This window comes from Anabrus simplex, chromosome 11 (assembly GCF_040414725.1).
Source record: "Anabrus simplex isolate iqAnaSimp1 chromosome 11, ASM4041472v1, whole genome shotgun sequence".
In the NCBI taxonomy this organism is placed as follows: domain Eukaryota; kingdom Metazoa; phylum Arthropoda; class Insecta; order Orthoptera; family Tettigoniidae; genus Anabrus; species Anabrus simplex.
In genome coordinates, this window is record NC_090275.1 from 42,043,518 (window position 1) to 42,067,091 (window position 23,574).

General features: G+C 40.5%; 1 protein-coding gene across 1 annotated transcript in view; it reads left to right on the plus strand.

Moving 5' to 3' along the window:
- The first annotated feature begins 1,834 nt into the window (after positions 1 to 1,834).
- The window catches only part of LOC136883580 (putative serine protease K12H4.7), a 35,938-nt gene continuing 14,198 nt past the window's right edge, over positions 1,835 to 23,574 (plus strand). Inside the window, exons 1-4 of the mRNA XM_068229650.1 lie at positions 1,835 to 2,039; positions 8,147 to 8,328; positions 10,299 to 10,531; positions 17,397 to 17,532. Of these exons, the coding sequence (XP_068085751.1) occupies positions 1,836 to 2,039; positions 8,147 to 8,328; positions 10,299 to 10,531; positions 17,397 to 17,532 (755 nt within the window). The 5' untranslated portion in view covers position 1,835. The remainder of the gene's footprint in view (positions 2,040 to 8,146; positions 8,329 to 10,298; positions 10,532 to 17,396; positions 17,533 to 23,574) is intronic.

A 23,574-nucleotide genomic window follows, 5' to 3' on the forward strand; every position in this document is an offset into this window, starting at 1 on the left:
CCTGAGACATAACAGCTTCGTCACCAACATTACCGAGGGAAAAATTCTGGGAAAGAAAGGGCGGACCGAGCTCGATATCTGCAGTCGCTTAAGTGCGGCCAGTATCCAGTAATCGGGAGATAGTGGGTTCGAGCCCCACTGTCGGCACCCCTGAATATGGTTTTCTGTGGTTTCCCATTTTCACACCAGGCAAATGCCGGGGCTGTCCCTTAATTAAGGCCACGGCCGCTTCCTTCAACGTCCTAGGCCTTTCCTATCCCATCGTCGCCATAAGACATATCCGCGTTCTTGCGACGTAAAGCAAATAGCAAAAAAAAAGGAAAGGGCGGAAAATCAAGAACCAAGTACCTCCACGATCTGATGCTGAATCTTATATATCTCTTTCGCTGCGCTATTTTGAAATAGGACACTTACAGAAAAATGTAATTTTTTTCGTATTTCCAAATGAACTGAAACTGTGTTCTTTAAAGGAGAGTGATATATAGAAAACCACTGCACCATTTTTTTAACTCAACTTTGGCAGTTTAGCAGTGACATTTGACCTTGAAACACACGTTACTGTGATGCATCTCCGAACTTGGAACTGGACACATTGCAGGCTGTCCTGGGCTATTCTTACAAAAAAAATCTGTCTGTTTTCTCTTGCACTGTCCCTTTCCTTTCTTTGAACATTTTGCTGGTAATATGGAACAAACAACACAATTAGGTTTGTGACTCTTGTCCTGGTGCTCCAAAAGTAAGTGCCTCTCCGTCACGCGCGTTTAAGGTATGTAATCAGAAAGTCTTCCTCGTTTCGCCAGCGAACTGCGGTGATACTCTCGTAGAAGTCCCATTATGACAGAATTTCTGAAGTCAGGAGTATTAATTGCCCTTTTTTGAAGCTTATTGTACAATATTCTTCCATTCATTAGTGCAGTTTCAATGCCATCACTAATATCCCGCCAGTCCGATACAAAACGAAGATCTTCCTCGTTGGCACTATCTTCTGAACAATCACTATGCACTTCATCACTTGTTTCGTTGTCCAAATTTTCTGGACAGTCTGAATCAGAATCGGCCACTAAAAGATTGAAGATTGCTTCACTGTCATTCCTAATGTTGCGCGCGCTCATAGCTGCTGAGTGAAGCCTGCTATCGGCCAGACAGCTGACTGGAAAGTTGGCGGGCGGGCGGGTGAAAGATAACAAACATAGGTCCAGTATAGGCGGCAGCGTTTTCAAACAATTCTTAGCACATCGTCAATACATGACTATAGATGTTTGTGTTATTAAATGCGCCTTTATTAAAGAAGCGCGCGGAAAATATAGCAGGAAATTACCGAGTCGACAAAAGTCGATTACCGCAGCGAATGCTATAGGGAAGCAAGTCGACAAAAGTCTACTTCCGCAGCGAAAGAGATATACCACCTACCATGAGATGAAACATGAAGCTGAAGACAGGGGATTATGGTTGCATCGACAAGGTATCGCGTTTAGTAAATAACTTTGACTTTATCTCGGAATAGGAACCCCCCCACCTCATGGCACTACAGCCCTGCTGGATCTTGGCCTTCCAAGCGGCTGCTGCTGAGCTCGAAAGCCTGCAGATTAAGAGTGACGTATGGTCAGGACGACGAATCCTCACAGCCTTTATTCTAGGGCAGACCAATGTTCATCATACGTTCATGCTTACTGTTCACTGATTAGTTAATGATGGTCAATACCAAGGGCGATTTATTGGTGATGGGAAGATAAGATTGAAAAGACAGGTGATCATGAAATCCTTATCTGAAGTGCTCTTCACGTAGTCTATATAACGAACCACAATGAGGTGCACAACACACTTGTATCAGGATGATGGTGTGGGGAATCAGGTTACTTTTTCTGGCCGCGGCTCTTTTCGGCGCTGTATCTGCAGTCCGCCGTCCACCTGGTTCTTTCTTCAGGCGCTGGGATCTGCGACCCCCAACACCACGGCGCGATGCCGGTGAAGTGATAAGGGGTTGGATGGACCAGAAGCTAGACCATTATGATCCTACTTCAAACGTAACATGGAAACAGGTATGTGATACCACAACTTACTTCGAACGCGGCATGGAGACATAAATCACTTGTAAGTTGAAGATCACTGCAGATAACATGAATACGATTTTTGGCTGAGGTCCATCTGGAATTAGCGTCATCAATTTCCTAACAGCATTGTAACCATGGCAACCAGTGCTCGTCTATGTATACTAGGTCAGTAGCGTCATCTCTACGTTACTATGAGAACCTCTGCAGAAAGGAATTCCGCCAGGCAGTTCTGTGTCCGCTAACATCAGTAATAATAGATCGAATAAAACCCGTACTCGATATCGATACTTAACATGTGTTTTCACCCTAATTTGTGCGAATGCGCAATTTTTATTTTTTTTGTTATTTTTTACAATCTGCTTTACATCGCACTGACATAGACAGGTCTTCTGGCGACGATGGGATAGGAGAGGGCTAGGAGTGAGAAGGAAGTGAACGTGACCTAAATTAAGGTATAGCCCCAGCATTTGCCTGATATGAAAATAGGAAACCTCGGAAAATCATCTTCAGGACTGCCGACAGTACATGTTGTTTATACGACAGTGGAGTTTGAATCCCAAACGCAAGCTGATAGTTACGTGACCCAAACCGCACAGCCACTTGCTCGATGGAATCTGCCACCTGACAGCCTATAACCAGACTATTGGTTAGATTCCAGACGATAAGGAATTTCTACACGAGTTGCTTCTAGCCAAGCAACAGTTTGTCAATACAAGTAACATTATCGGAGAAATTTGACGCTTACTATTTTGGTCCCCTTAATAATTCTACTTTACTGTACGCTAATCAAATAATATATAGCCTGGCGCTTTAATTAATTAACAGTGATCCAAAATTAATTAGTATGACAGATTGATATATACCAGGTGGCTCCCGAACGCCGTACTTTCTACCTACAAATGTCCCGCATGCAGAAATGATGAATGGAATGTGTACCAACTGATTTTGACAGGGGCACTACTGCCAGCGGGTAGGTTACGTCAGAATATGAAGAGATGAGGACCAGCCTGTCGCTCGCAGCATGTTTCTCAGCGTTACAGGTCTAATGCACCCCTTGCAATAGTAAACATCGTTTTCCAATGCATATTTCTGGGCTGTTGTATGGTACAGCCGCACTATATTTACCGTCAGCATATCGGCAATTGATAGTGTGTTCAGCAGCGACAAATACACAGACATTATTTTAATCTGGACAACCTGGTCGGAATGCAGCCGAAGCTCTAAACAGACGTAGGTCCACACACGTATTTCACCGAACAGTATTAGTTTTTGTTCCATACAAGCAACTCTATTATCGAGTGGAATGTCTACACGTGTATAAATTAATAAGTTATTAAATTTCCTTTGCTGCATCGTTGGCGTGTTTACAAACAGTAGCGTTGATTAGGGGGTGGGACGAGGAGGAACAGTGGCACCCTCCCCCAAGTTTTTGGAGTAAACATTACATTTTTTCCACTTTAGCCAGCTGCAACTAGGAATTATTAAATAAAAGCTTTTGTACAAGCCTTGTTGTCTTATCTGCTAATTATTGCCTTTATTTTTTAATTATTAACATAATTATTGGTGGAAATACGCACAAAATGCCGTTCGTTGCGGCTAACCGATTTGTATAGCGCTACGGCAAATAGTGGAGACTTAGCATGTGCTGTGAGGAAGGGTAGTAAGGGTACATATATTTTGACAAGGTCGTGGACACTGAGTTATAATTCACCCGCTTGCCGCGCGCATTCATCAGTCTGGCACTCTCTGTTAGTGCCTATTAGTTTCTTAGTGCGTATTCAAATACTAAATGGTTTTTAACTGCATAATCGTGCCGTACTTCTATTTAATTGTACCGGGCGAGCTGACCGTGTGGTTAGGGACGCGCATATGTGAGCTTGCACCCGAGAGATAGTGGTTTCGAATCCCACTGTCGGCAGCCCTGAAGATGGATTTCCGTGGTCTCCCACTTTCACACCAGGCAAGTGCTGAGGCTGTACCTTAATTAAGGCCACGGCCTCTCCCTTTCCACGTGTAGCCCTTTCCTGTTTCATCGTTGCCATAAGTCCTATCTGTGTCGCTGCGACGTAAAGTCAATTGTAAAAAATATTTAATTGCAATTTCAATGGAAGATAATACCAACTTTACTTTCACCGGACTAAATTCTTTCGTTTGTGTTATGTTATTTATTATGTAAATGTAATTAACCTGCCCCGTGGTTTATTTGTAATAATACCTTTTTGAGATTTTGATTAAATGCTTTATACTAAAATTTTCACCAGGTCTCACAAACAAACCACGGGGCAGGTTAAATAGGTTTACTTAATAAATAACATAACACAAAACAAATAATTTAGCCCAGTGAAAGGAACGTTGGTATTATCTCCCGTTGAAATTACAATTACAATCGAACTTATTTTACAATTGGCTTTACGTCCGCTTCTGTGGTGTAGTGGTTAGTGTGATAAGCTGCCACCCCCGGAGGCCCTGGTTCGATTCCCGGCTCTGCAATGATGTTTTGAAAAGTGGTACGAGGGCTGGAGCGGGGTCTACTAAACCTCGGGAGGTCGACTGGGTACAGGTGGGTTCGATTGCCACCTCAGCCCTCCTCGTAGTGGTTTTCCGTGGTTTCCCACTTCTCCTCCAGGCAAATGCCGGGATGGTCCCTAACTTAAGGCCACGGCCGCTTCCTTCCCTCTTAGTTGTCTAACCCTTCCAAATTTCCCATCCCCCCACCAAGGCCCCTGTTCAGCACAGCAGGTGAGGCCGCCTGGGTGAGGTACTGGTCATCCTCCCCAACTGTACACCGACCCAATATCTCACCCTCCGGGACACTGACCTTGAGGCAGTAGAGGTGGGATCCCACCCTGAGTCCAAGGGAAAAACTAACTCTGGAGGGTAAGCACATTAAGAAGAATAAGAACTGACTTTACATCGCACCGACACAGATATGACTTATCGCGACGATGAGACAGGAAAGGGCTACGCGTGGAAAGGAAGAGGCCGTGGCCTTAATCAAGGTACAGCCCTAGCACTTGCCTGGTGTGAACATGGGAAACCACGGAAAACCATCTTCAGGTCTGCCGACAGTAGGATTCTGAACCATTATCTCCCGGGTGCAAGCTCACAGCTGCGCGCCCCTAACCCCACGGCCTGCTCACCCGGTACAATTAAACAGAAGTACGGCATGATTACGCAATTCAAATCATTTAGTATTTGAATACACGCTAAGAAACTAACAGACACTAAACGAGACTACCAGACTGGCGGATGCGCGTGGCAAGCGGGTGAATTATAACTCAGTGTCCACGACCTTGTCAAAAAAATATGTACCCTTACTACCCTTCCTCACAGCACATGCAAAGTCTCCACTACTTGCCGCAGCGCTATACAAATCGGTTAGCCGTGGCGAACGGCATTTTGTGCGTATTTCCACCAATAATTATGTTAATAATTGAAAAATAAAGGAAATAATTAGCAGGTAAGACAACAAGGCTTGTACAAAAGCTTTTATTTAATAATTCCTAGTTCCAGCTGGCTAAAGTGGAAAAAATGTAATGTTTACTCCAAAAACTTGGGGGAGGGTGCCACTGTTCCTCCTCGCCCCACCCCCTAATCAACGCTACTGTTTGTAAACACGCCAACGATGCAGCAAAGGAAATTTAATAACTTATTAATTTATACACGTGTAGACATTCCACTCGATAATAGAGTTGCTTGTATGGAACAAAAACTAATACTGTTCGGTGAAATACGTGTGTGGACCTACGTCTGTTTGGAGCTTCGGCTGCATTCCGACCAGGTTGTCCAGATTAAAATAATGTCTGTGTATTTGTCGCTGCTGAACACACTATCAATTGCCGATATGCTGACAGTAAATATAGTGCGGCTGTACCATACAACAGCCCAGAAATATGCATTGGAAAACGATGTTTACTATTGCAAGGGGTGCATTAGACCTGTAACGCTGAGAAACATGCTGCGAGCGACAGGCTGGTCCTCATCTCTTCATATTCTGACGTAACCTACCCACTGGCAGCAGTGTCCCTGTCAAAATCAGTTGGTAGATATCCCATTCATCATTTCTGCATGCGGGGCATTTGTAAGTAGAAAGTACGGCGCTCTTGAGCCACCTGGTATAAACCACTGTAAAAGATTTGTTACCCATGTGCAAAGTTTATGATGATGATGATGATGATGATGATGCTTGTTGTGTAAAAGGGCTTAACATCTAGGTCATTCGCCCTAAAGTTTAAGGTCTATATGTATAGGTATCACAAATTTTGAGTGAAAAGAACCAAAATTAGCGCTCTACCATTTGAGTTTCTTTGTTTACTCGTCAACAACATCGACCATTTTCGTGTGTCGGTAGAATTTATGTGTTTGTTTGTGGTGGCATGCTGGGCAAAACGGCTGAACAGAATTTCTCGAAAATTTGGAATTTATGTTCAGGGTAGCTGAGATACGGCCACTGCATCGAAAAGGGATTCTTATCGCAGCATCAGGAATTTGTGGAACGTACTGGAAGCACCACCCAGCAAAGAAATGAAATGAAATGGCGTATGGCTTTTAGTGCCGCGAGTGTCCGAGGACATGTTCGGCTCGCCAGGTGCAGGTCTTTTCATCTGACTCCCCTAGGCGACCTGCGCTTCGTAATGAGGATTAAATGATGATGAAGACGACACATACACCCAGCCCGCCAGCGAAATTAATCAATGATGGTTACAAGGGGTGCATTAGACCTGTAACGCTGAGAAACATGCTGCGAGCGACAGGCTGGTCCTTATCTCTTCAGACACTAAACGAGACTGCCAGACTGACGGATGCGCGCGGCAAGCGGGTGAATTATAACTCACCTTAAGGTTGTTATCCGTGGTTTCCCATTTTCACAACAGGTGAATGCTGAAGCGGTACCTTAAAATCAAGGCCACGGTCGCTTCTTTCCCACTCCTCGATCTTTCCTATCCCATCGTCACCTATCCCATGTGTCGATGCGACGTAAAACAAATTGTAAAAAATGCCGGGAATCGAACTCTGGACCCCTGTGACCAAAGGCCAGCACGCTAACCATTTAGCCATGGAGCCGGACGTACCCAACAAGAAAAAAAGAGATTCAAAGGGCATGGCTCTGACAATTACGTAAAATGAGAACTCATTTAACCTACCTCTTATAAACATCAATTTAATAATAAGTTGTAATATGAATTACTCACATAAGAAAGAAACGTTTAAAAAATATATAAATACAAACCGAGCGAGTGGCTACGCGATTTAAGTCACATAGTGGTCAGCTTGCATTCGGGAGATAATGGGTTTGAATCCCATTGTTGGCAGCCCTTAAGGTGGTTATCCGTGGTTTCCCATTTTCACAACAGGTGAATGCTGAAGCGGTACCTTAAAATCAAGGCCACGGGCGCTTCTTTCCCACTCTTCGATCTTTCCTATCCCATCGTCACCTATCCCATTTGTCGATGCGACGTAAAACAAATTGTAAAAAAAAAAAGTACAAACTACAATATGACTTCACTAATTCTTAATTGAATTGAAATCATTTAACCAGTAATCGAAAGGTTTTCGTGAGTTAGGTTTGGCGGGGCAGTAAAATCTAGATCATCTTCAAATCAGATCATAAAGCATTTATTCACTCACTCCCTTCACCCTATTCACGATTCCGAAGGAATTCGACCGAAAACCTGGTGACGCTGCTGTCTTGTTCAGTTATTGGTTGCAGATTACCTCGAAGCTTAGCGCGCTTTCGCTACGATGCTAAGCTGCGCAGTGCACGCAAATATATCACTCCGCGCAGGAAGAATGTAGTTCACGAATCGGTTTTTAAGTCCTTATATTCATTGTTGGAGATGGAGTTATACTTTAGTTAAATAATACGTTCCTCTTGTATAAGGCAACAATTACCATAAACGCACATGGATTTCTAAGTCCATTCAACTAACAGTCGTAAAAGAAAATGGTGGCTACTTAGTAAAGTGTTCAGATGAAATTGCAATTTTATTTTTATAGATAAGATGAACTTCACACGGACTATTGTCGAAGGAGTGTTGACCACGATGTCTCAAGCTTATTTGAAACTTGAATTCTCATTTTCCTTCTGTTCACAGCTTTACTTCGCAAGTAATACTTACTACAAACCTGGAGGACCTGCTTTTCTCTTCATCAGCGGAGAAGGGCCAGCATCCGCTTCTTGGGTGCAGGGAGGACAGATGGTGGATCTAGCCGAGGCACATGGGGCTATTGCTTTTGAGCTGGAACATCGCTACTATGGTGACAGCCATCCCACTCCGTACGTAGAATACTACTTTCTGTAACATGTATTCACTCATCTAACATTTTAATAATCCTCTGTTTGTACCGCGTGCTTCAGATGCATACGACTAAGTTGGGTCGTCTAAAGTAACAGGTGCTTTGCAGAAGTAGATTTTCAGTCCAAACTCCTAACGTGTCGGCAAACTATCTGGTTTACCTGTGTAGCGGGACTGTCTATTCGTACCAAAGGCGATTGCTTTTGGTTCATTATCATTAGACAGGGTTTTAGTTCGGGAAGTTTCCATACGTGTTAGAAAGTTGTGGTTCTCTTCGGTGCTTATGAATATTCTACCGTATTGATAAATCATTATTTCTCATTTATTGTTTCAGGTGTTTTATTTATTTATTTATTTATTTATTTATTTATTTATTTATTTATATTTTATTTATTTATTTATTTATTTATTTATTTATTTATTTATTTATTGATCGTATGGCTTTTACACCTCCATGCTTCAGGCGGCAGTGCGCCGGCCTCTCACCGCTGGATACCGTGGTTCAAATCCCGGTCACTCCATGTGAGATTTGTGCTGGACAAAGAGGAGGCGGGACAGGTTTTTCTCCGGGTACTCCGGTTTTTCCTGTCATATTTCATTCCAGCAAGAGTGACACCAAGGGATCACTCGTTTCGAGTGACACCAAGGGGTCTGATCCGGCGGAAGAATTCACCATCAACAACATCATTCGCCTGCATTCTATATGAACACTGCCATGCTGTAAAATACGAGGTTTTAGTATATACTGTAAAAATACCTTATTCAGTATAAGCCCGTAGATACGTATGATTCAATTATGCGCTATATATTCTCAAAAACGGTATTGTTATTGTTATTATTATTATTATTATTAATATTATTATTATTATTATTATTATCATCATCATCACAATGTAACGACAAAAACTACTCAAATTTAATAAGTAATAAAATTATAAAACTATAACAATAGCATTATGATGATGATGATGCATTCTGGAATCCCACAACTTTTGTAGTTCTATAACAAGAAATTTACCACCTGCAAAATATTCATTTGTTTCATACAGTACGAATGAGTGTTGATCTGCCTTGTTTCCATCTACTTAGTGAGCTGAGCTAGATTGTGTGCAATGTAGAATAAGCGAACAAATTTCAGCCCTCTGGAAACAACTATTGCCGGCCCCATGGTGTAGGGGTAACATGCCTGCCTCTCGCCCGAAGGCCCCGGGTTTGATTCCCGGCAAGGTCAGGGATTTTTCTCTCGACCTGAGGGCTGGTTTGAGGTCCACTCAGCCTATGTGATTAGAACTGAGGAGCTATCTGACGGTGAGATGGCGGCCCCGGTCTCGAAAGCCCAGAATAACGGCCAAGAGGATGCGTCGTGCTGACGACCACACAACCCCTCGTAATCTGCAGGCCTTCGGGCTGAGCGGCGGTCGCTGGGCAGGCCAAGGCCCTTTCAAGGGCGTTAAGTGCCGTGGGGTTTGGCTTGGAAACAACTATTAGTTAAAGTTTTACCTGACCCTCAAAGTGTCCGTTAATTTACACTTCAGCTGAGTACGTACGCAGAAATTATCGAGTGCAAATATTTTTTACACAGCGGGTAAGTTCCCTTAACCTTTACCAGTAAGTAAACGGTAGATCTGGTCTTTAACCATCACTTGGCTTAAAGCTTGGTCCCCAAAACCTTCCTTTAGCATTCTATGGGTATATCAGCCGCAGTTTTATTGAGCTTGAGGTCGTCTGTGTGTGGAACTAACCACTCTACCCCACTAAGTGCAGAGGTTAGGGATAGCTAAAGCCTTTCCCTTTCACCATTCCAAGGGCCTTCATGGCCTGTATGGAAATGACTTTGCTTTTGCATTTTATTACCTCACTTATCACATCAAATACTTTCTAATCCTTTCCCAGGTTGGCTATTAATATATTCGTAGTTTTCAACTTAATGCTGAATATTCTTAAATTCCAGGGATCTCTCTACTAAGAATCTGCGTTTCCTAACATCTGAGCAAGCTTTGGCTGATCTGGCATATTTCATACAACTCATGAACAAACAGTTTGAATTAGAAGATACAAAGTGGATTGTATTTGGAGGATCTTATGCAGGTAACCTAGCAGCCTGGATGAGACTCAAGTACCCTCATCTCGTACATGCTGCTGTGGCTTCAAGTGCACCAGTGTTAGCACAGACTGACTTTACAGGTGGGTGATGCATCTGCACTTTCTGAGCAGGGGCGAAGCGTCAGGGGAGACAGGGTAGACAGCGTGTACCCTTAACATTTTTTGAAAGAAATATTGTCTAGTTATTCAATTACTTTTTAGAACATTAGATATTTCCAGATTCGTGACATTATTGTATTCCCCGCTTTACTTATTTTCGTCTCACTTCGGCAATGCTAAGGCTCGCGTTGCACGAAGCACGTAGGCGAAAGTAGACGCTGTCCATTCTGTGTATTTTCCCTTTGATTTTCAAAGCTTTCAGGTAGAGCAACACTAACGCTATCTGTAGGTGCTGACTGTGGAACTATGACTTTCCTATAGCGAGATGTCTCCGCCCAGTAGACAGATTTACCAGCGTCTCTTCTTGGTCTCATTGGCTAGTATTTGGATCTCTCTTATAAAAGGTGCTCTTATTGGCTACCATCTTAGACATGCTTTTAATGTTATTAATTTGAATTTACTTTATTATAAGACACGTCTAAAAATAAATTAATAAATTTTAAATACGAAGTATAGTAAACTTACACCTAATAAATGAATGGCAGCATCAAAACCCTTCAAGTACGTGCATTTTCTTGCCCGCCAATATTAGTTGCGGTATTATAACCCCAATAACTATTGGCTTCCAGTCTTAATAAGGTACTCCAGAGTACGCATACGGAAAAAATTGCTTAACTTGATGCTGAATATTCCGTTAAAGTCAGTTTCTAGTGAACGAGCTATGGGTGCATTCAAATGAATTAAAACGTATTTAAGGAATTGGATGACCAACCAGAGACCGTCTAACTTGGGAACTCTAGCTATAGAGAAGACATTTCTGTGGAATCTTAGCAAGACGCCTGACTTCAAGACGAGAGTAATAGATATATTTGCCGAAATGAAGGACAGGCGGATTAAACTCATTTACAAGAATATTGTTTAAGGTGACTTGTACGAACAACTATTTATTTCTTATTTCTCTTATTAAACCTACATAACAATGAAATATATTGCTATTTTTTTCTAAAAGTACGTTGTTATTTGACAACTCCCACGGCCTATTTCGTCTAAATTTAAAAATAAAGTAAGTGCACGTAGGGTTATAGGTTGTTATAGGGTTTTTCTTATTTTCAGAGTCATTAATATAATACTGAATACAGATGTATGCGTCGAAAACAAAATTCCATATAATAATATGATTAAAACAGTTTAAATAAAAGAAATCTCTGTCTACCCCTTTACTTGGTTCACGCTTCGCCACTGTTTCTGAGTACAGTAATACTAATCAGACAGTAACGGAACGTGAGTTGAAACAAATGCACTATAGACAATACTGGACACTTCCGTATTCTCCCGTACTAAACTGCGAGACATGTTGACTGCGGCGCACCTGACGGTCCAACCTTAAACATCAGGCGGCAAGATTGAAACTACAAAAATTGAATGTTAAAATTGATAGAAATAATGAAACTAATAACAATAATTTTTGCTTTGTTCTACTACGAAAGTTGAATGTTAATACTAATAGGAACAATGAAATTCAATAATGATTTCATTTTGTCCGAATCCTTGGCTTAATGGTCAGCGTTGAGGGCTTCGGTTCAGAAGGTCCCCAATTCGATTCCCGGCTGGATCGGGGATTTTAATCGCGTCTAGTTAATTCTTCTGGCTCGAAGACTGAATGTTTGTGCTTGTTCCAACACATTTCTGTTCATATTTAGACAACACACTACACTTCCAACCACCACAGAAACATGCAATCGTGATTACTAGACTTTGGATTTTTAGGGGCTTAAATGTTATTTTAGCTGCCTAAAATAGACTCACAAATATGTTCTAAAATATTTTTACATACATACATACATACATACATTATCATTATAGACTGTTATGCCTTTCAGCGTTCAGTCTGCAAGCCTCTGTGAATTTACTAAACGTCGCCACAATTCTCGATTTGCAACTAGTGTTGTGGCCTCATTTAGTTCTATACATCTTATATTTAAATCGTTAGAAACTGAGTCTAACCATCGTCGTCTTGGTCTATCTCTACTTCTCTTACCCTCTATAACAGAGTCCATTATTCTGCTAGGTAACCTATCCTCCTCCATTCGCCTCACATGACCTACCACTGAAGCCGGTTTATGAGTACAGCTTCATCCATCGAGTTCATTCCTAAATTAGCCTTTATCTCTTCATTCTGAGTACCCTCCTGCCATTGTTTCCACCTGTTTGTACCAACAACCATTCTTGCTACTTTCATGTCTGTTACTTCTAACTTATGAATAAGATATCCTGAGTCCACCCAGCTTTCGTTCCCGTAAAGCAAAGTTGGTCTGAAAACAGACCGATGTAAAGATAGTTTCATCTGGGAACTGACTTCCTTCTTACAGAACACTGTTGATCGCAACTGCAAGCTCACTGCATTAACCTTACGACACCTTGATTCAATCTCACTTACGATATTACCATCCTGGGAGAACACACAACCTAAATACTTAGAAATTATCGACGTGTTCTAGCTTTGTATTACCAGTCTGACATTCAGTTCTGTTGAATTTCTTACCTACTGACATCAATTTAGTCTTCGAGAGGCTAATTTTCATACCATACTCCTTGCACCTATTTTGAAGTTCCAAGATATTAGACTGCAGGCTTTCGGCACAATCTGCCATTAAGACCAAGTCGTCAGCATAGGCCAGACTGCTTACTACATTTCCACCTAACTGAACCCCTCCCTGCCATTTTATACCTTTCAGCAGATGATCCATGTAAACTACGAACAGCAAAGGCGAAAGATTACAGCCTTGTCTAACCCCTGTAAGTACCCTGAACCAAGAACTCATTCTACCATCAATTCTCACTGAAGCCCAATTGTCAACATAAATGCCTTTGATTGATTTTAATAATCTACCTTTAATTCCATAGTCCCCCAGTATAGCGAACATCCTTTCCCTCGGTACCCTGTCATATGCTTTCTCTAGATCTACGAAACATAAACACAACTGCCTATTCCTCTCGAAGCATTTTTCAATTACCTGGCGCATACTGTAAATCTGATCCTGACAGCCTCTCTGTGGTCTGAAACCACACAGGTTTTCATCCAACTTCCTCTCAACGACTGATTGCACTCTCCGTTCCAAAATGCCAGTGAATACTTTGCCTGCTATACTAATCAGTGAGATACCTCGATAGTTGTTGCAATCCTTCATGTTCCCTTGCTTATAGATAGGTGCAATTACTACTTTTGTCCAATCTGAAGGTACCTTACCAACACTCCATGCTAATCTTACTACTCTATGAAGCCATTTCATCCCTGCCTTTCCACTATACTTCACCATTTCAGGTCTAGTTTCATCTATTCCTGCTGCTTTATGACAATGGAGTTTATTTACCATCCTTTCCACTTCCTCAAGCATAATTTCACCAAAATCATTTTCCTCCTCCCCATGAGCTTGGCTGTTCGCAACACCACCAGGATGATTTCCTTTTACATTGAGGCCTCCACCTCTCCAGTGATTCCCTGGGATCTATTATGAGTTCACCTGAATTACTCAAAACACTGTTTATTTCCTTTTTCCCTCCCTTCCTAACATTCTTTATTACTGTCCAGAAAGGTTTCCCTGCTGCTTGACCTAGCCTTTCCAGGTTATTACCAAAATCTTTCCATGACTTCTTTTTGGATTCAACAACTATTTGTTTCGCTCTGTTTCTTTCATCCACATACAAATCCCTGTCTGGCTCGGCCCTTATTTGGAGCCATTTCTGATATGCCTTCTTTTTACATTTAAGAGCTGCTCTCACTTCATCATTCCACCAAGATGTTCGCCTTTTCCCATCTTTACACACAGTCGTTCCTAGGCATTCCCTTGCTGTTTCTACTACAGCATCCCTGCATGCCACCCATTCTCTTTCTATATCCTGAACCTGCTCGCTGTCCACTGTTCAAAACTTCTCACTAATCATATCCATGTACTTCTGTCTAATTTCCTCATCCTGGAGATTTTCTACCCTTATTCGTTTGCAGACAGATTTCACTTTCTCTACCCTAGGCCTAGAGATACTTAGTTCACTACAGATCAGATAGTAGTCCATATCATTGAAAAATCCCTGGAAAACTCGTACATTCCTAACAGATTTCCTGAATTCGAAGTCAGTTAAGATATAGTCTATTATGGATCTGGTACCCCTAGCCTCCCATGTGTAGCGATGAATAGCCTTATGCTTGAAGAATGTATTCGTAACTGCTAAACGCATACTAGCACAGAAGTCCAGCAAATGCTTCCCATTCCCATTAGCTTCCGTATCTTCCCCACATTTACCAATAACCCTTTCGTATCCTTCAATTCTATTCCCAACTCTCGCATTGAAATCGCTCATTAGCACTATTCTATCCTTGCTGTTGACCCTGACCACGATGTCACTCAATGCTTCATAAAACTTGTCAACTTCATCCTCATCTGCACCCTCACATTGTGAATACACGGACACAATTCTAGTCCTAATTCCTCCAATTGACAAATCTACCCACATCATTCGCTCATTTATGTGCCTAACAGAAACTATGTTGTGTGCAATGGTATTCCTGATGAAGAGCCCTACCCCAGACTCTGCCCTTCCCTTTCTAACACCCGTCAAGTACACTTTATAACCTCCTGTCTCTTCCTCATGATTTCCCCTTACCCGAATATCACTTACTCCTAGCACATCCAGGTGCATCCTCTTTGCTGACTCAGCCAGTTCTACTTTCTTTCATCCATAAGCCCCATTAATATTGATAGCTCCCCATCGAATTCCATTTCATTCGTCAAGTTGTTTCCAAGGAGTCCCTCGCCTGTCAAATGGGAGTGGGGCTCGATTACTCCCATAGGTCCGAGGCTTGTTTAAAATGTTCTGAGCTTGGTAAATTCATGAAGCAGGATGCTACCCTACTTGCACATAGTCCAAGTGAGGATCTCTCCTCTAACAGGTTATGGACCACCGGTGAATTGTATAGTCCTAGCCGCCTGAGCACAAGGAGGGCCATGACTCAGAATATGTCCGAGATGCCCACTCCCATTCCATAGCAACTGGTATCCCGACTCTCAGGACCACTTACTAGTCCACTCAACCGTTGCCCATGGTTCACGAACTAGGACGTGACTACAGTAACCCACACCATGAAAATATTTTTAGACAGCTTAAATTTTATGTATTTTAATAAGCATCAATTAAAAACCATGTTTATTTTACTAAATTGATAATAACTCTTTAGGGGAAATCTAAAACAAGTTTCACTTACCTCTTTGCTTCAAAGTCACAAAATATACAGGGTCTTTCATAAAGATTGAACCAATTTCACCAAGCTATATTTTCCCAACAGTCAGTAGTACAAGATTAAACCTAAGACACACATGTTTGACTGATGTTCAAGTTTAGTCCTACAAGTCTTCAATATGACCACCACCAGCAGCACGGACCACATCAAGGCGATAGGACAATTCCTCCCAAATGCGTTGCAGCATATCACGATCCACTGAGTTGATCACACGTGTTAACCTGTCTTGAAGGTCATCCAGTGTAGTGGGTTTATTTATTTAATCGTATGGTGATTTTATACAATATATATACACAAGGCAGAATCAAACTTTAAAGTCCATCCTTCTCAGCCATTCAGATAAACCAGGTGTGAGAGCAAACAAATCATCAAGAGTGCCAGGGTACGAATGAAGAGGACATCGTTGGACCAGGTGTTCAATCGTCTGTTCTTCCAGGTTATAATCGCACATTGGTGAACTGATCCAACCCCACTTGTACCTGAAATAATTGCAACGACCATGTCTAGTCCTTAACCTGTTGATACGGCACCAGAGGTTCCTTGGTAGGTCAAAACCGTTTGGCTTCTTTGTGGGATCAAGATGGTGGGCACTTGTTCCCAATGTTTTTGTTGACCACTCATGCTTCCAGCTTTCAGTTAGGTCAAATCCATCTGCAATGAGTTGCCCTGCAGTGACATAACATAAACTTTGTCCTTGATGTATCCCCACAGGAAGAAGTCGCAAGGAGTGAGGTCTGGGGATCAGTATGTCCAGTCATTTTTTTTTTTTTTTTTTTTTTTTTTTTTTGCCAATGGCTTTACGTCGCACCGACACAGATAGGTCTTATGGCGATGATGGGATAGGAAAGGCCTAAGAAGGGGAAGGAAGCAGCCGTGGCCTTAATTAAGGTACAGCCCCGGCATTTGCCTGGTGTAAAAATGGGAAACCACGGAAAACCATCTTCAGGGCTGCCGACAGTGGGCTTCGAACCTACTATCTCCCGAATACTGGATACTGGCCGCACTTAAGCGACTGCAGCTATCGAGCCCGGTTGTCCAGTAATTTACAACAGTATAACTTCATATTTATACTCTCAACAAAAAAACTATAAATTGTATGAGCTGTCTGTGGGAAACCTGTGTTTGATGAGGACAGAGTCTTTTTGAGATCCAACCTAGCAGTGGCAGGGATTTAAGTGAGGAGATTTCCACTTTCCACAGGTCCTGGTTGACTCAGACTTCTGTCCAAATGAGAATCACAGGGACTTCCTTTCTGCTGGCCACACCACCATGTCATCTGCAATCAACATCACCTTCATCTCTCTGTCCACATATTTTTCTTTTGTCTCCTTCACAATTTCATTTTCAATGTTTTAATTTCATTTTAAATAGGTTTCTTGAAACTACAATTCTAAATGAATATTGATGCCTTTTCTTTCAATGGCTAGAAGGTATAACAGTCTATATCTATAAGAGTAATAAATGTCAAACATAATTGATACGAGTGAGTAATACTATGCTGAAAATTTATATGCAACATGGCAAAGAAAACTTAAAAGTATGTGTTACTTTCAGGTTACTTTGAAGTTGTAGGATCTGTGATGAATGCCAGCAGCACCCAGTGTTATGATGATGTGAAGAACGCCACACAAGAATTGAATAAACTCTTACAAACAGAAGAAGGAGTTCAGAAAGTAACCAAATTATTTAAGTAAGTGAACTGTTGTTATTATTATGTCTGAATAGCAGTGACTTGATGATTAAGAGGTTAGTGTACCAACAGGAAAGACCGAAGGTCAAACCTAGCAGTGGCGGATTTAAGTGAGGAGATTTCTAATTTCCACATACCTCATGTTTGCTGTCCAAATGAGAATCATATGAACTTCCTCCATTTGTCAGTCAAGTTGCAGTGCTGATCATATTGTCCTCGTACTGTCTGACTGGAAGAGATTCGAGTTTAATCCCTTAGTGAAATTTATTCTTGGCCTCCCTTCCAAATGTCTCCAGGTTTTCTACTTTTGTGTTTGTCCTGTGTTACTAGTCTTTGACCAGCTGTATTATCTTTTTGTCTCTTCCCTTTTACTGTTTTCACCTGGCATTTTTCTTATCCTACACTTCCCATGTCAAGACTGAAAATCTGTCAAGATGGCCCCTCAGTGAGTGTTGATATCTACTCTCTTGATGAACCTGGAAAACAGAAAATAGTTCATCAGAGCCTGAGAAAAGATATACATTTGATGAGGAGCGAGTCTATCTATTTGAGGATGGCAGTGTCTGAAGATGTGGAATTGTTCTAGTCTTTTTGTTTTATTCATATTTCTCCCAGTCTCCTCTATCTGTTGCTCCTTCCCAGATCCTTCTTTAGCATATGTGGGGTCCTTGACACAATTATATAAATATACTAACTAAATTACACATTCTTCGTATGAGTTTATGAGCAAGGATTAAAGTGGTTAATTTAAGGTGGTCACCAAGTATTTGTGTGTCTTACAACATGGTCTCGTAGACAGTATTTATGGCCTTCTCATCAGGTCAAAATGAAAATCCACAGCCTGTTTCCAGTCATTCATCTGGGTCAGGAATGGAGTGAACGATGCCCCCATCTAGTGGCGAGAATAGGAATTGTGCCGGCCACCGAAGCCTGTCGCACTCCTCTGGGGCAATTATTAATGAATGACAGATGAAATAAAATGATATTGGAAAGTGTTAGCTGGAATGACAGGAAAAACTGGAGTACCCGGAGAAAAACCTCTCCTGTCCCTGCTTTGTCCAGCACAAATCTCACATGGTGTGACCGGGATTTGAATCATGGAACCCAGCGGTGAGAGACCAGCACGCTGCTGCCTGAGCCACGGAGGCTCTTCTTCTCATCAGATTTATAAATACAGTATATAGGTTATGCCTCCATGACACTCGAGAGCACGCCGCGTAAAGCTGGCATGACTGAAGCACTGGCGGTCTAGATAATGACACAAAATTACATGCAAATTATAAACCCACTAAATATGAATGCTAAACCTACACGATATTAAAAAGATAGAAACACAGAATATAAATATAAAACAATGACAATGATAAATGGCTGAATAAATAAACAATAGCTGACAGCTCTTCTCAAATATGGATAAGCATGCTTAGCACACTCAACAATACAACAGTAGATTCCAAACACTTTCTGTAGAATGACACGCCCATTCTTCTGCTGGTCACAAGTATAAAGATTGGACTTTCCAAATAATCAATACTATTATTTATTATAAGGTACTTGAAACATTTTACATTTGAGTACTGGTTTCGACCCTATGTATGGGACATTTTCAGCTGCTTTAGAACCTTGATCTTTTATTAAAAATAACATATAATGTAAAAACACTTCTTTTTCTAATTTTAGATGACTAATTCTAAGTTACAGTATATTGATACATTGTAGTGTTAAAAAGTGCTTGGATGAGAAGTGTAAAAGTCTAAAACTGTTCAACAGTTCATTATGATGTCACTGATTTTGATGTTCAATCACACACAAACACACACACGCATGCACGCACACACACACACACACACACACACATAATCATGGGCGCCCGCAGGATCTTTTCCAGGGGGGGGCACATTAACAATTTTCTTGAATATAAAAACCAATATAACGTCAGCAACATTAAATTGTTTACAGAAACTTCCAGTTATAACATATGCTAGATGACTGTCAGTAATTTCAGTTTATTAAATAATCTGGTATGATATTAAACAATTGAACATCAACATCTTTAGAATTCCAGGGGGGGGGCAAGCGCCCCCCTTGCCCCCCCCCCCCCCCTTGCGGGCGCCCATGCACACATTCATTTTATTTCTGTGTTATAATGTTAAATATGGTACTCTTATTTTAAGTTTTAAAACCGTCTTAATGGTAAGTTACTATGTTTTCATAAATCTTGCATCAGTAGGAGGACTATGTTTTCTAAAAGTTTAATAATAAAGTATCACATCTCTTGATGTTTTTAACATACTTTGACTTTTACAGTAAAACAGGTGTGAGTTACATGCTTTGAAGGGGTGAGTAAGTTTAAAATCTTCATGCAATTTGCTCGAGGCCAAGTTGTCTAACTTTAATGGCTCATTATCTGAAGTGGGTTGGTGAAAATGTTCCCTTCTTCATAATTGTGATCTGTTGGAGAACTGTGCTGTGTCAGATTATCTACATAGAAAAAAAGAAAAGAGTTTTCTGTTAGAGAACATCCTTCATAAATTCTTCCAATCCCCAATTCCCCTTTCCATAAACGAATATTTGCCCCAATTTGACCTCTTGAATTCCACCTTTATCTTCATATTATGATTTTTCCTACTTTTAAAGGCTCTTCTCATACACTAATGTCATCCAACGCCATCTCTCCACTGACAGCTTCGAACATCTCATCTATATACATAAAAGAACATGTCCTAACTGATGACTGACTGACTCATCATTGCCAAGCCAAAACTACTGCACATAAAAAAATGAAATTTTGAGGATACATTTATATTACAATGTAGGTGCTCACTAAGGGAGGATTTTTGGATATTCTGTTGCTAAGGGGGTGAAAAGGGGGATGTATTTTTAAAATGAGTGTATCTATATTATCTCAAAACTTTTAAAATTTACAGATGTAAAAATTGGTATTTAGAATCTCTTTTAAAAATAAAGAAACACATATTTTTTTGTTTTTGAAAAATCCCACGTAGGACGGGTGAAAAAGGGGTTGAATGCCTTTAATGAGAATACTTATATCTCAGAAATTGAAGATATTACAGATCTTGAAATTGGTATTTGGAATCTCCTTTAAAAATAAAGAAACAAGTCCTTTTTTTGTTTTTGGAAAATCCAATTAATGGAGGTTAAACAGGACAAATGGGGTGAATTTTTAGAAATTTTTAAAATGAGTATATCTATATTATCTCAAAACTTTAAAAGTTTACAGACGTAAAAATTGGTATCGGTATTTTGAATCTCCTTTAAAAATAAAGAAACACATATTGTTTTGTTTTTGGAAAACCCCACTAGGAGAGGTGAAAATGGGGTTAAATGCCTTTAATGAGGATACTTATATCTCAGAAACTGAAGATATTACAGACCTGAAAATTAGTATTTGGAAACTCCTTTAAAAATAAAGAAATACGTATTTTTTGTTTTTGGAAAATCCAAATAATGGGGGTTGAACAGGAATGACAAATGGGGTGAATTTTTAAAAAGACTATATCTACAGTATATTTCAGAAATGGAAAATGTTACAGATGTAAAAATTGGTATTTGGAATCTGCTGTAAAAGTAAAGAAACACAGGTGATTTGTTTTTGGAAACTCCACTTAAGGGGAACTAAAAATGGGGTGAAATTTTAAAATGAGCATGTCTACAGTATATCTCAAAAACTCAAGATGTTACAGAAGCGAAAAATGGTGTGTTTAATCTCTATTAAAAATAAAGAAACATGTATTTTTTGTTTTTGGAAAAACCACTTAGGTGGGGATAAAAGTGACTGAAAATGAGGTTGAATTCTTTTTATTAGGATACTGATATCTCAAAAACTGAAGATGTTACAGGCGTGAAAATTGGTATTTGGAATCTCCTTTAAAAATAAAGAAATACATATATTTTTGTTTCGGGAATTCACTTAAAGGGGGGGGGGGATAATTGGAAAATTAGTTGAATCATTTGTATTGAAGATACTATTATCTCAAAAACGAAAGATGTTGCAGACGTGAAAATTGGTATTTGGAATCTGCTTTAAAAGTAAAGAAGCATGTATTCCTTTGATTTTGGAAAATCCAATGAAGGGGGGTGGGGTGAAAGAATTGAAAAATTAATTGAATTCATTGTATGAGGAAATACAAAGAAAAATGCATTTTGGGGAGAAAATCATCTTGGGATCGTGGTGAAAAGGAGTTGAATTCCTTTTATAACACACACATCTCAAAAACTGAAGATGTTACAATCATGATAATTGGTATTTAGAAGATCCTTTACTAACAGGAAACAAGTATTTTTTTTTTTTTTTTTTTTTTTGGAAAATTCACTAAACAGGAAGGGTGTGTGAAATGAAGTGAATTATATGGAGATACTTATATCTCAAAACTGAAGGTAACAGACGTGAACACTGGTGAACACTCCTTTAAACATAAAGAAACACACCTTCTTTTTTTTGGTGGGGTGGGGGTAAATCAACTTAACAGTGGTGGGGCGAAAAAGGAGTTGTGGCCAATTGATTTTACTTGATTCTGATCATAAACTGATCATTTTTTATCTTTCCTGGGTTCGCTTTCAAGAGCTATCTTTTCCTTTGGAGAACTTAAAGTTAGGTTACAGTAGACTCTCTTGGCATATAAATAAAAATTAAACATATTTGAAGTAAATGATAAGAATGACATTGACCGTGCAATTGTTCACCTCTATAATAAGGTCAATAATGCACGGAAGTATATCATTCGTATATCCAGAAATCCCGACCACTTGCCTACGTGTGACAATGGTGCTGGTCACATTTTCAGCAGATGTAATTTACCGCCAAGTACCGGTCTTGCATCTTGCTTTGGGAGAATAATAATAATAATGTTCTGGACCGTCGTCCAAATGTGCGGACCGTGCTGGAAACGGGTCCTGCCGTGTAATGACTACGAATTAGTCCGGCCACGGGTTCAGTACCACCAAGGCACCCAAGATGCCACCACATCGGATCTCCTCAAGGATTTGATCCATATTAAAAATGCTTATGAGAAAAGATAGCAAAGATTAAGGGACCCAACTAACCGGGCGGAACACCTGGACCTAGCCCGGGAAGTACGAAATTTCCAATTACCAGATTGTGTGCCAAAAGCCTGGGCTAAATTCTAATCCTCTCCACAGTGCTCATATGGAGTGAGGGTGTATGATGCTGTTGATGGTGATTCATCCATCAGATGGGTACAAAATTACAAGTAACAACTCTCATTACATAAACCCTTGAGCAGATCCTTTGGTGTTATTCGACAGAAGTAGGCTATGTGCTGCAACCGGGTTTCACCCTCTCTCTTCCTACTATAATTTATCACGTCATTCATTTTATCTAATGAACTCTTCTGATAAGGTTGACGTCAAGAAGGGTATCTGGTCATAAAAACTCGCTATGAGGTTTCATCTCACTTCATACCCAACCCCGTCCAGAAACGGTGTGTACATACATACATACGTACACCAAATGTATTGAAACATAATATGCTCAGGCTGTATTCTCCCTGAGGGTGGGGGCGGTAGAATAACATCCACAGTATCCTCTATCTGCCGTAAGAGGCAATTCATTCTAGTAACTGGACATATCACAGCTCCATAAGTCAATGTAGATAAGTACTGTAGTTGTATTTTTTTAGCCTCCTTGTGGTACAGAATATCTTTGTTCCATAGGAGTTGCAAACCCTACGACCAAAGATACCCGTTGTCTCTTTCATTTTATACCATATTTAATCTTGAATTCTCTTTTTATTTCACTTTCTCATTACTAAAAGCTCTGCATATTATTAATATCTTTAATTTCTAATGATCATCTCTCATCCCCCTCTCCTCTGGCCATCACATTTATCTTGTTTTTCTCCACGCTGTTTCTAACTCTCTAATCTTCCACCTTCTCATTGACTGCATCAGGCTGTTCTTCGACTTCTCTCCCATCCTATTCTCAAAACACAAACATTTCATCAACAGTTTCATGTCCATTTTTGTACCACCACACGTTCCTTGTGTTGCCCCTCATGATGT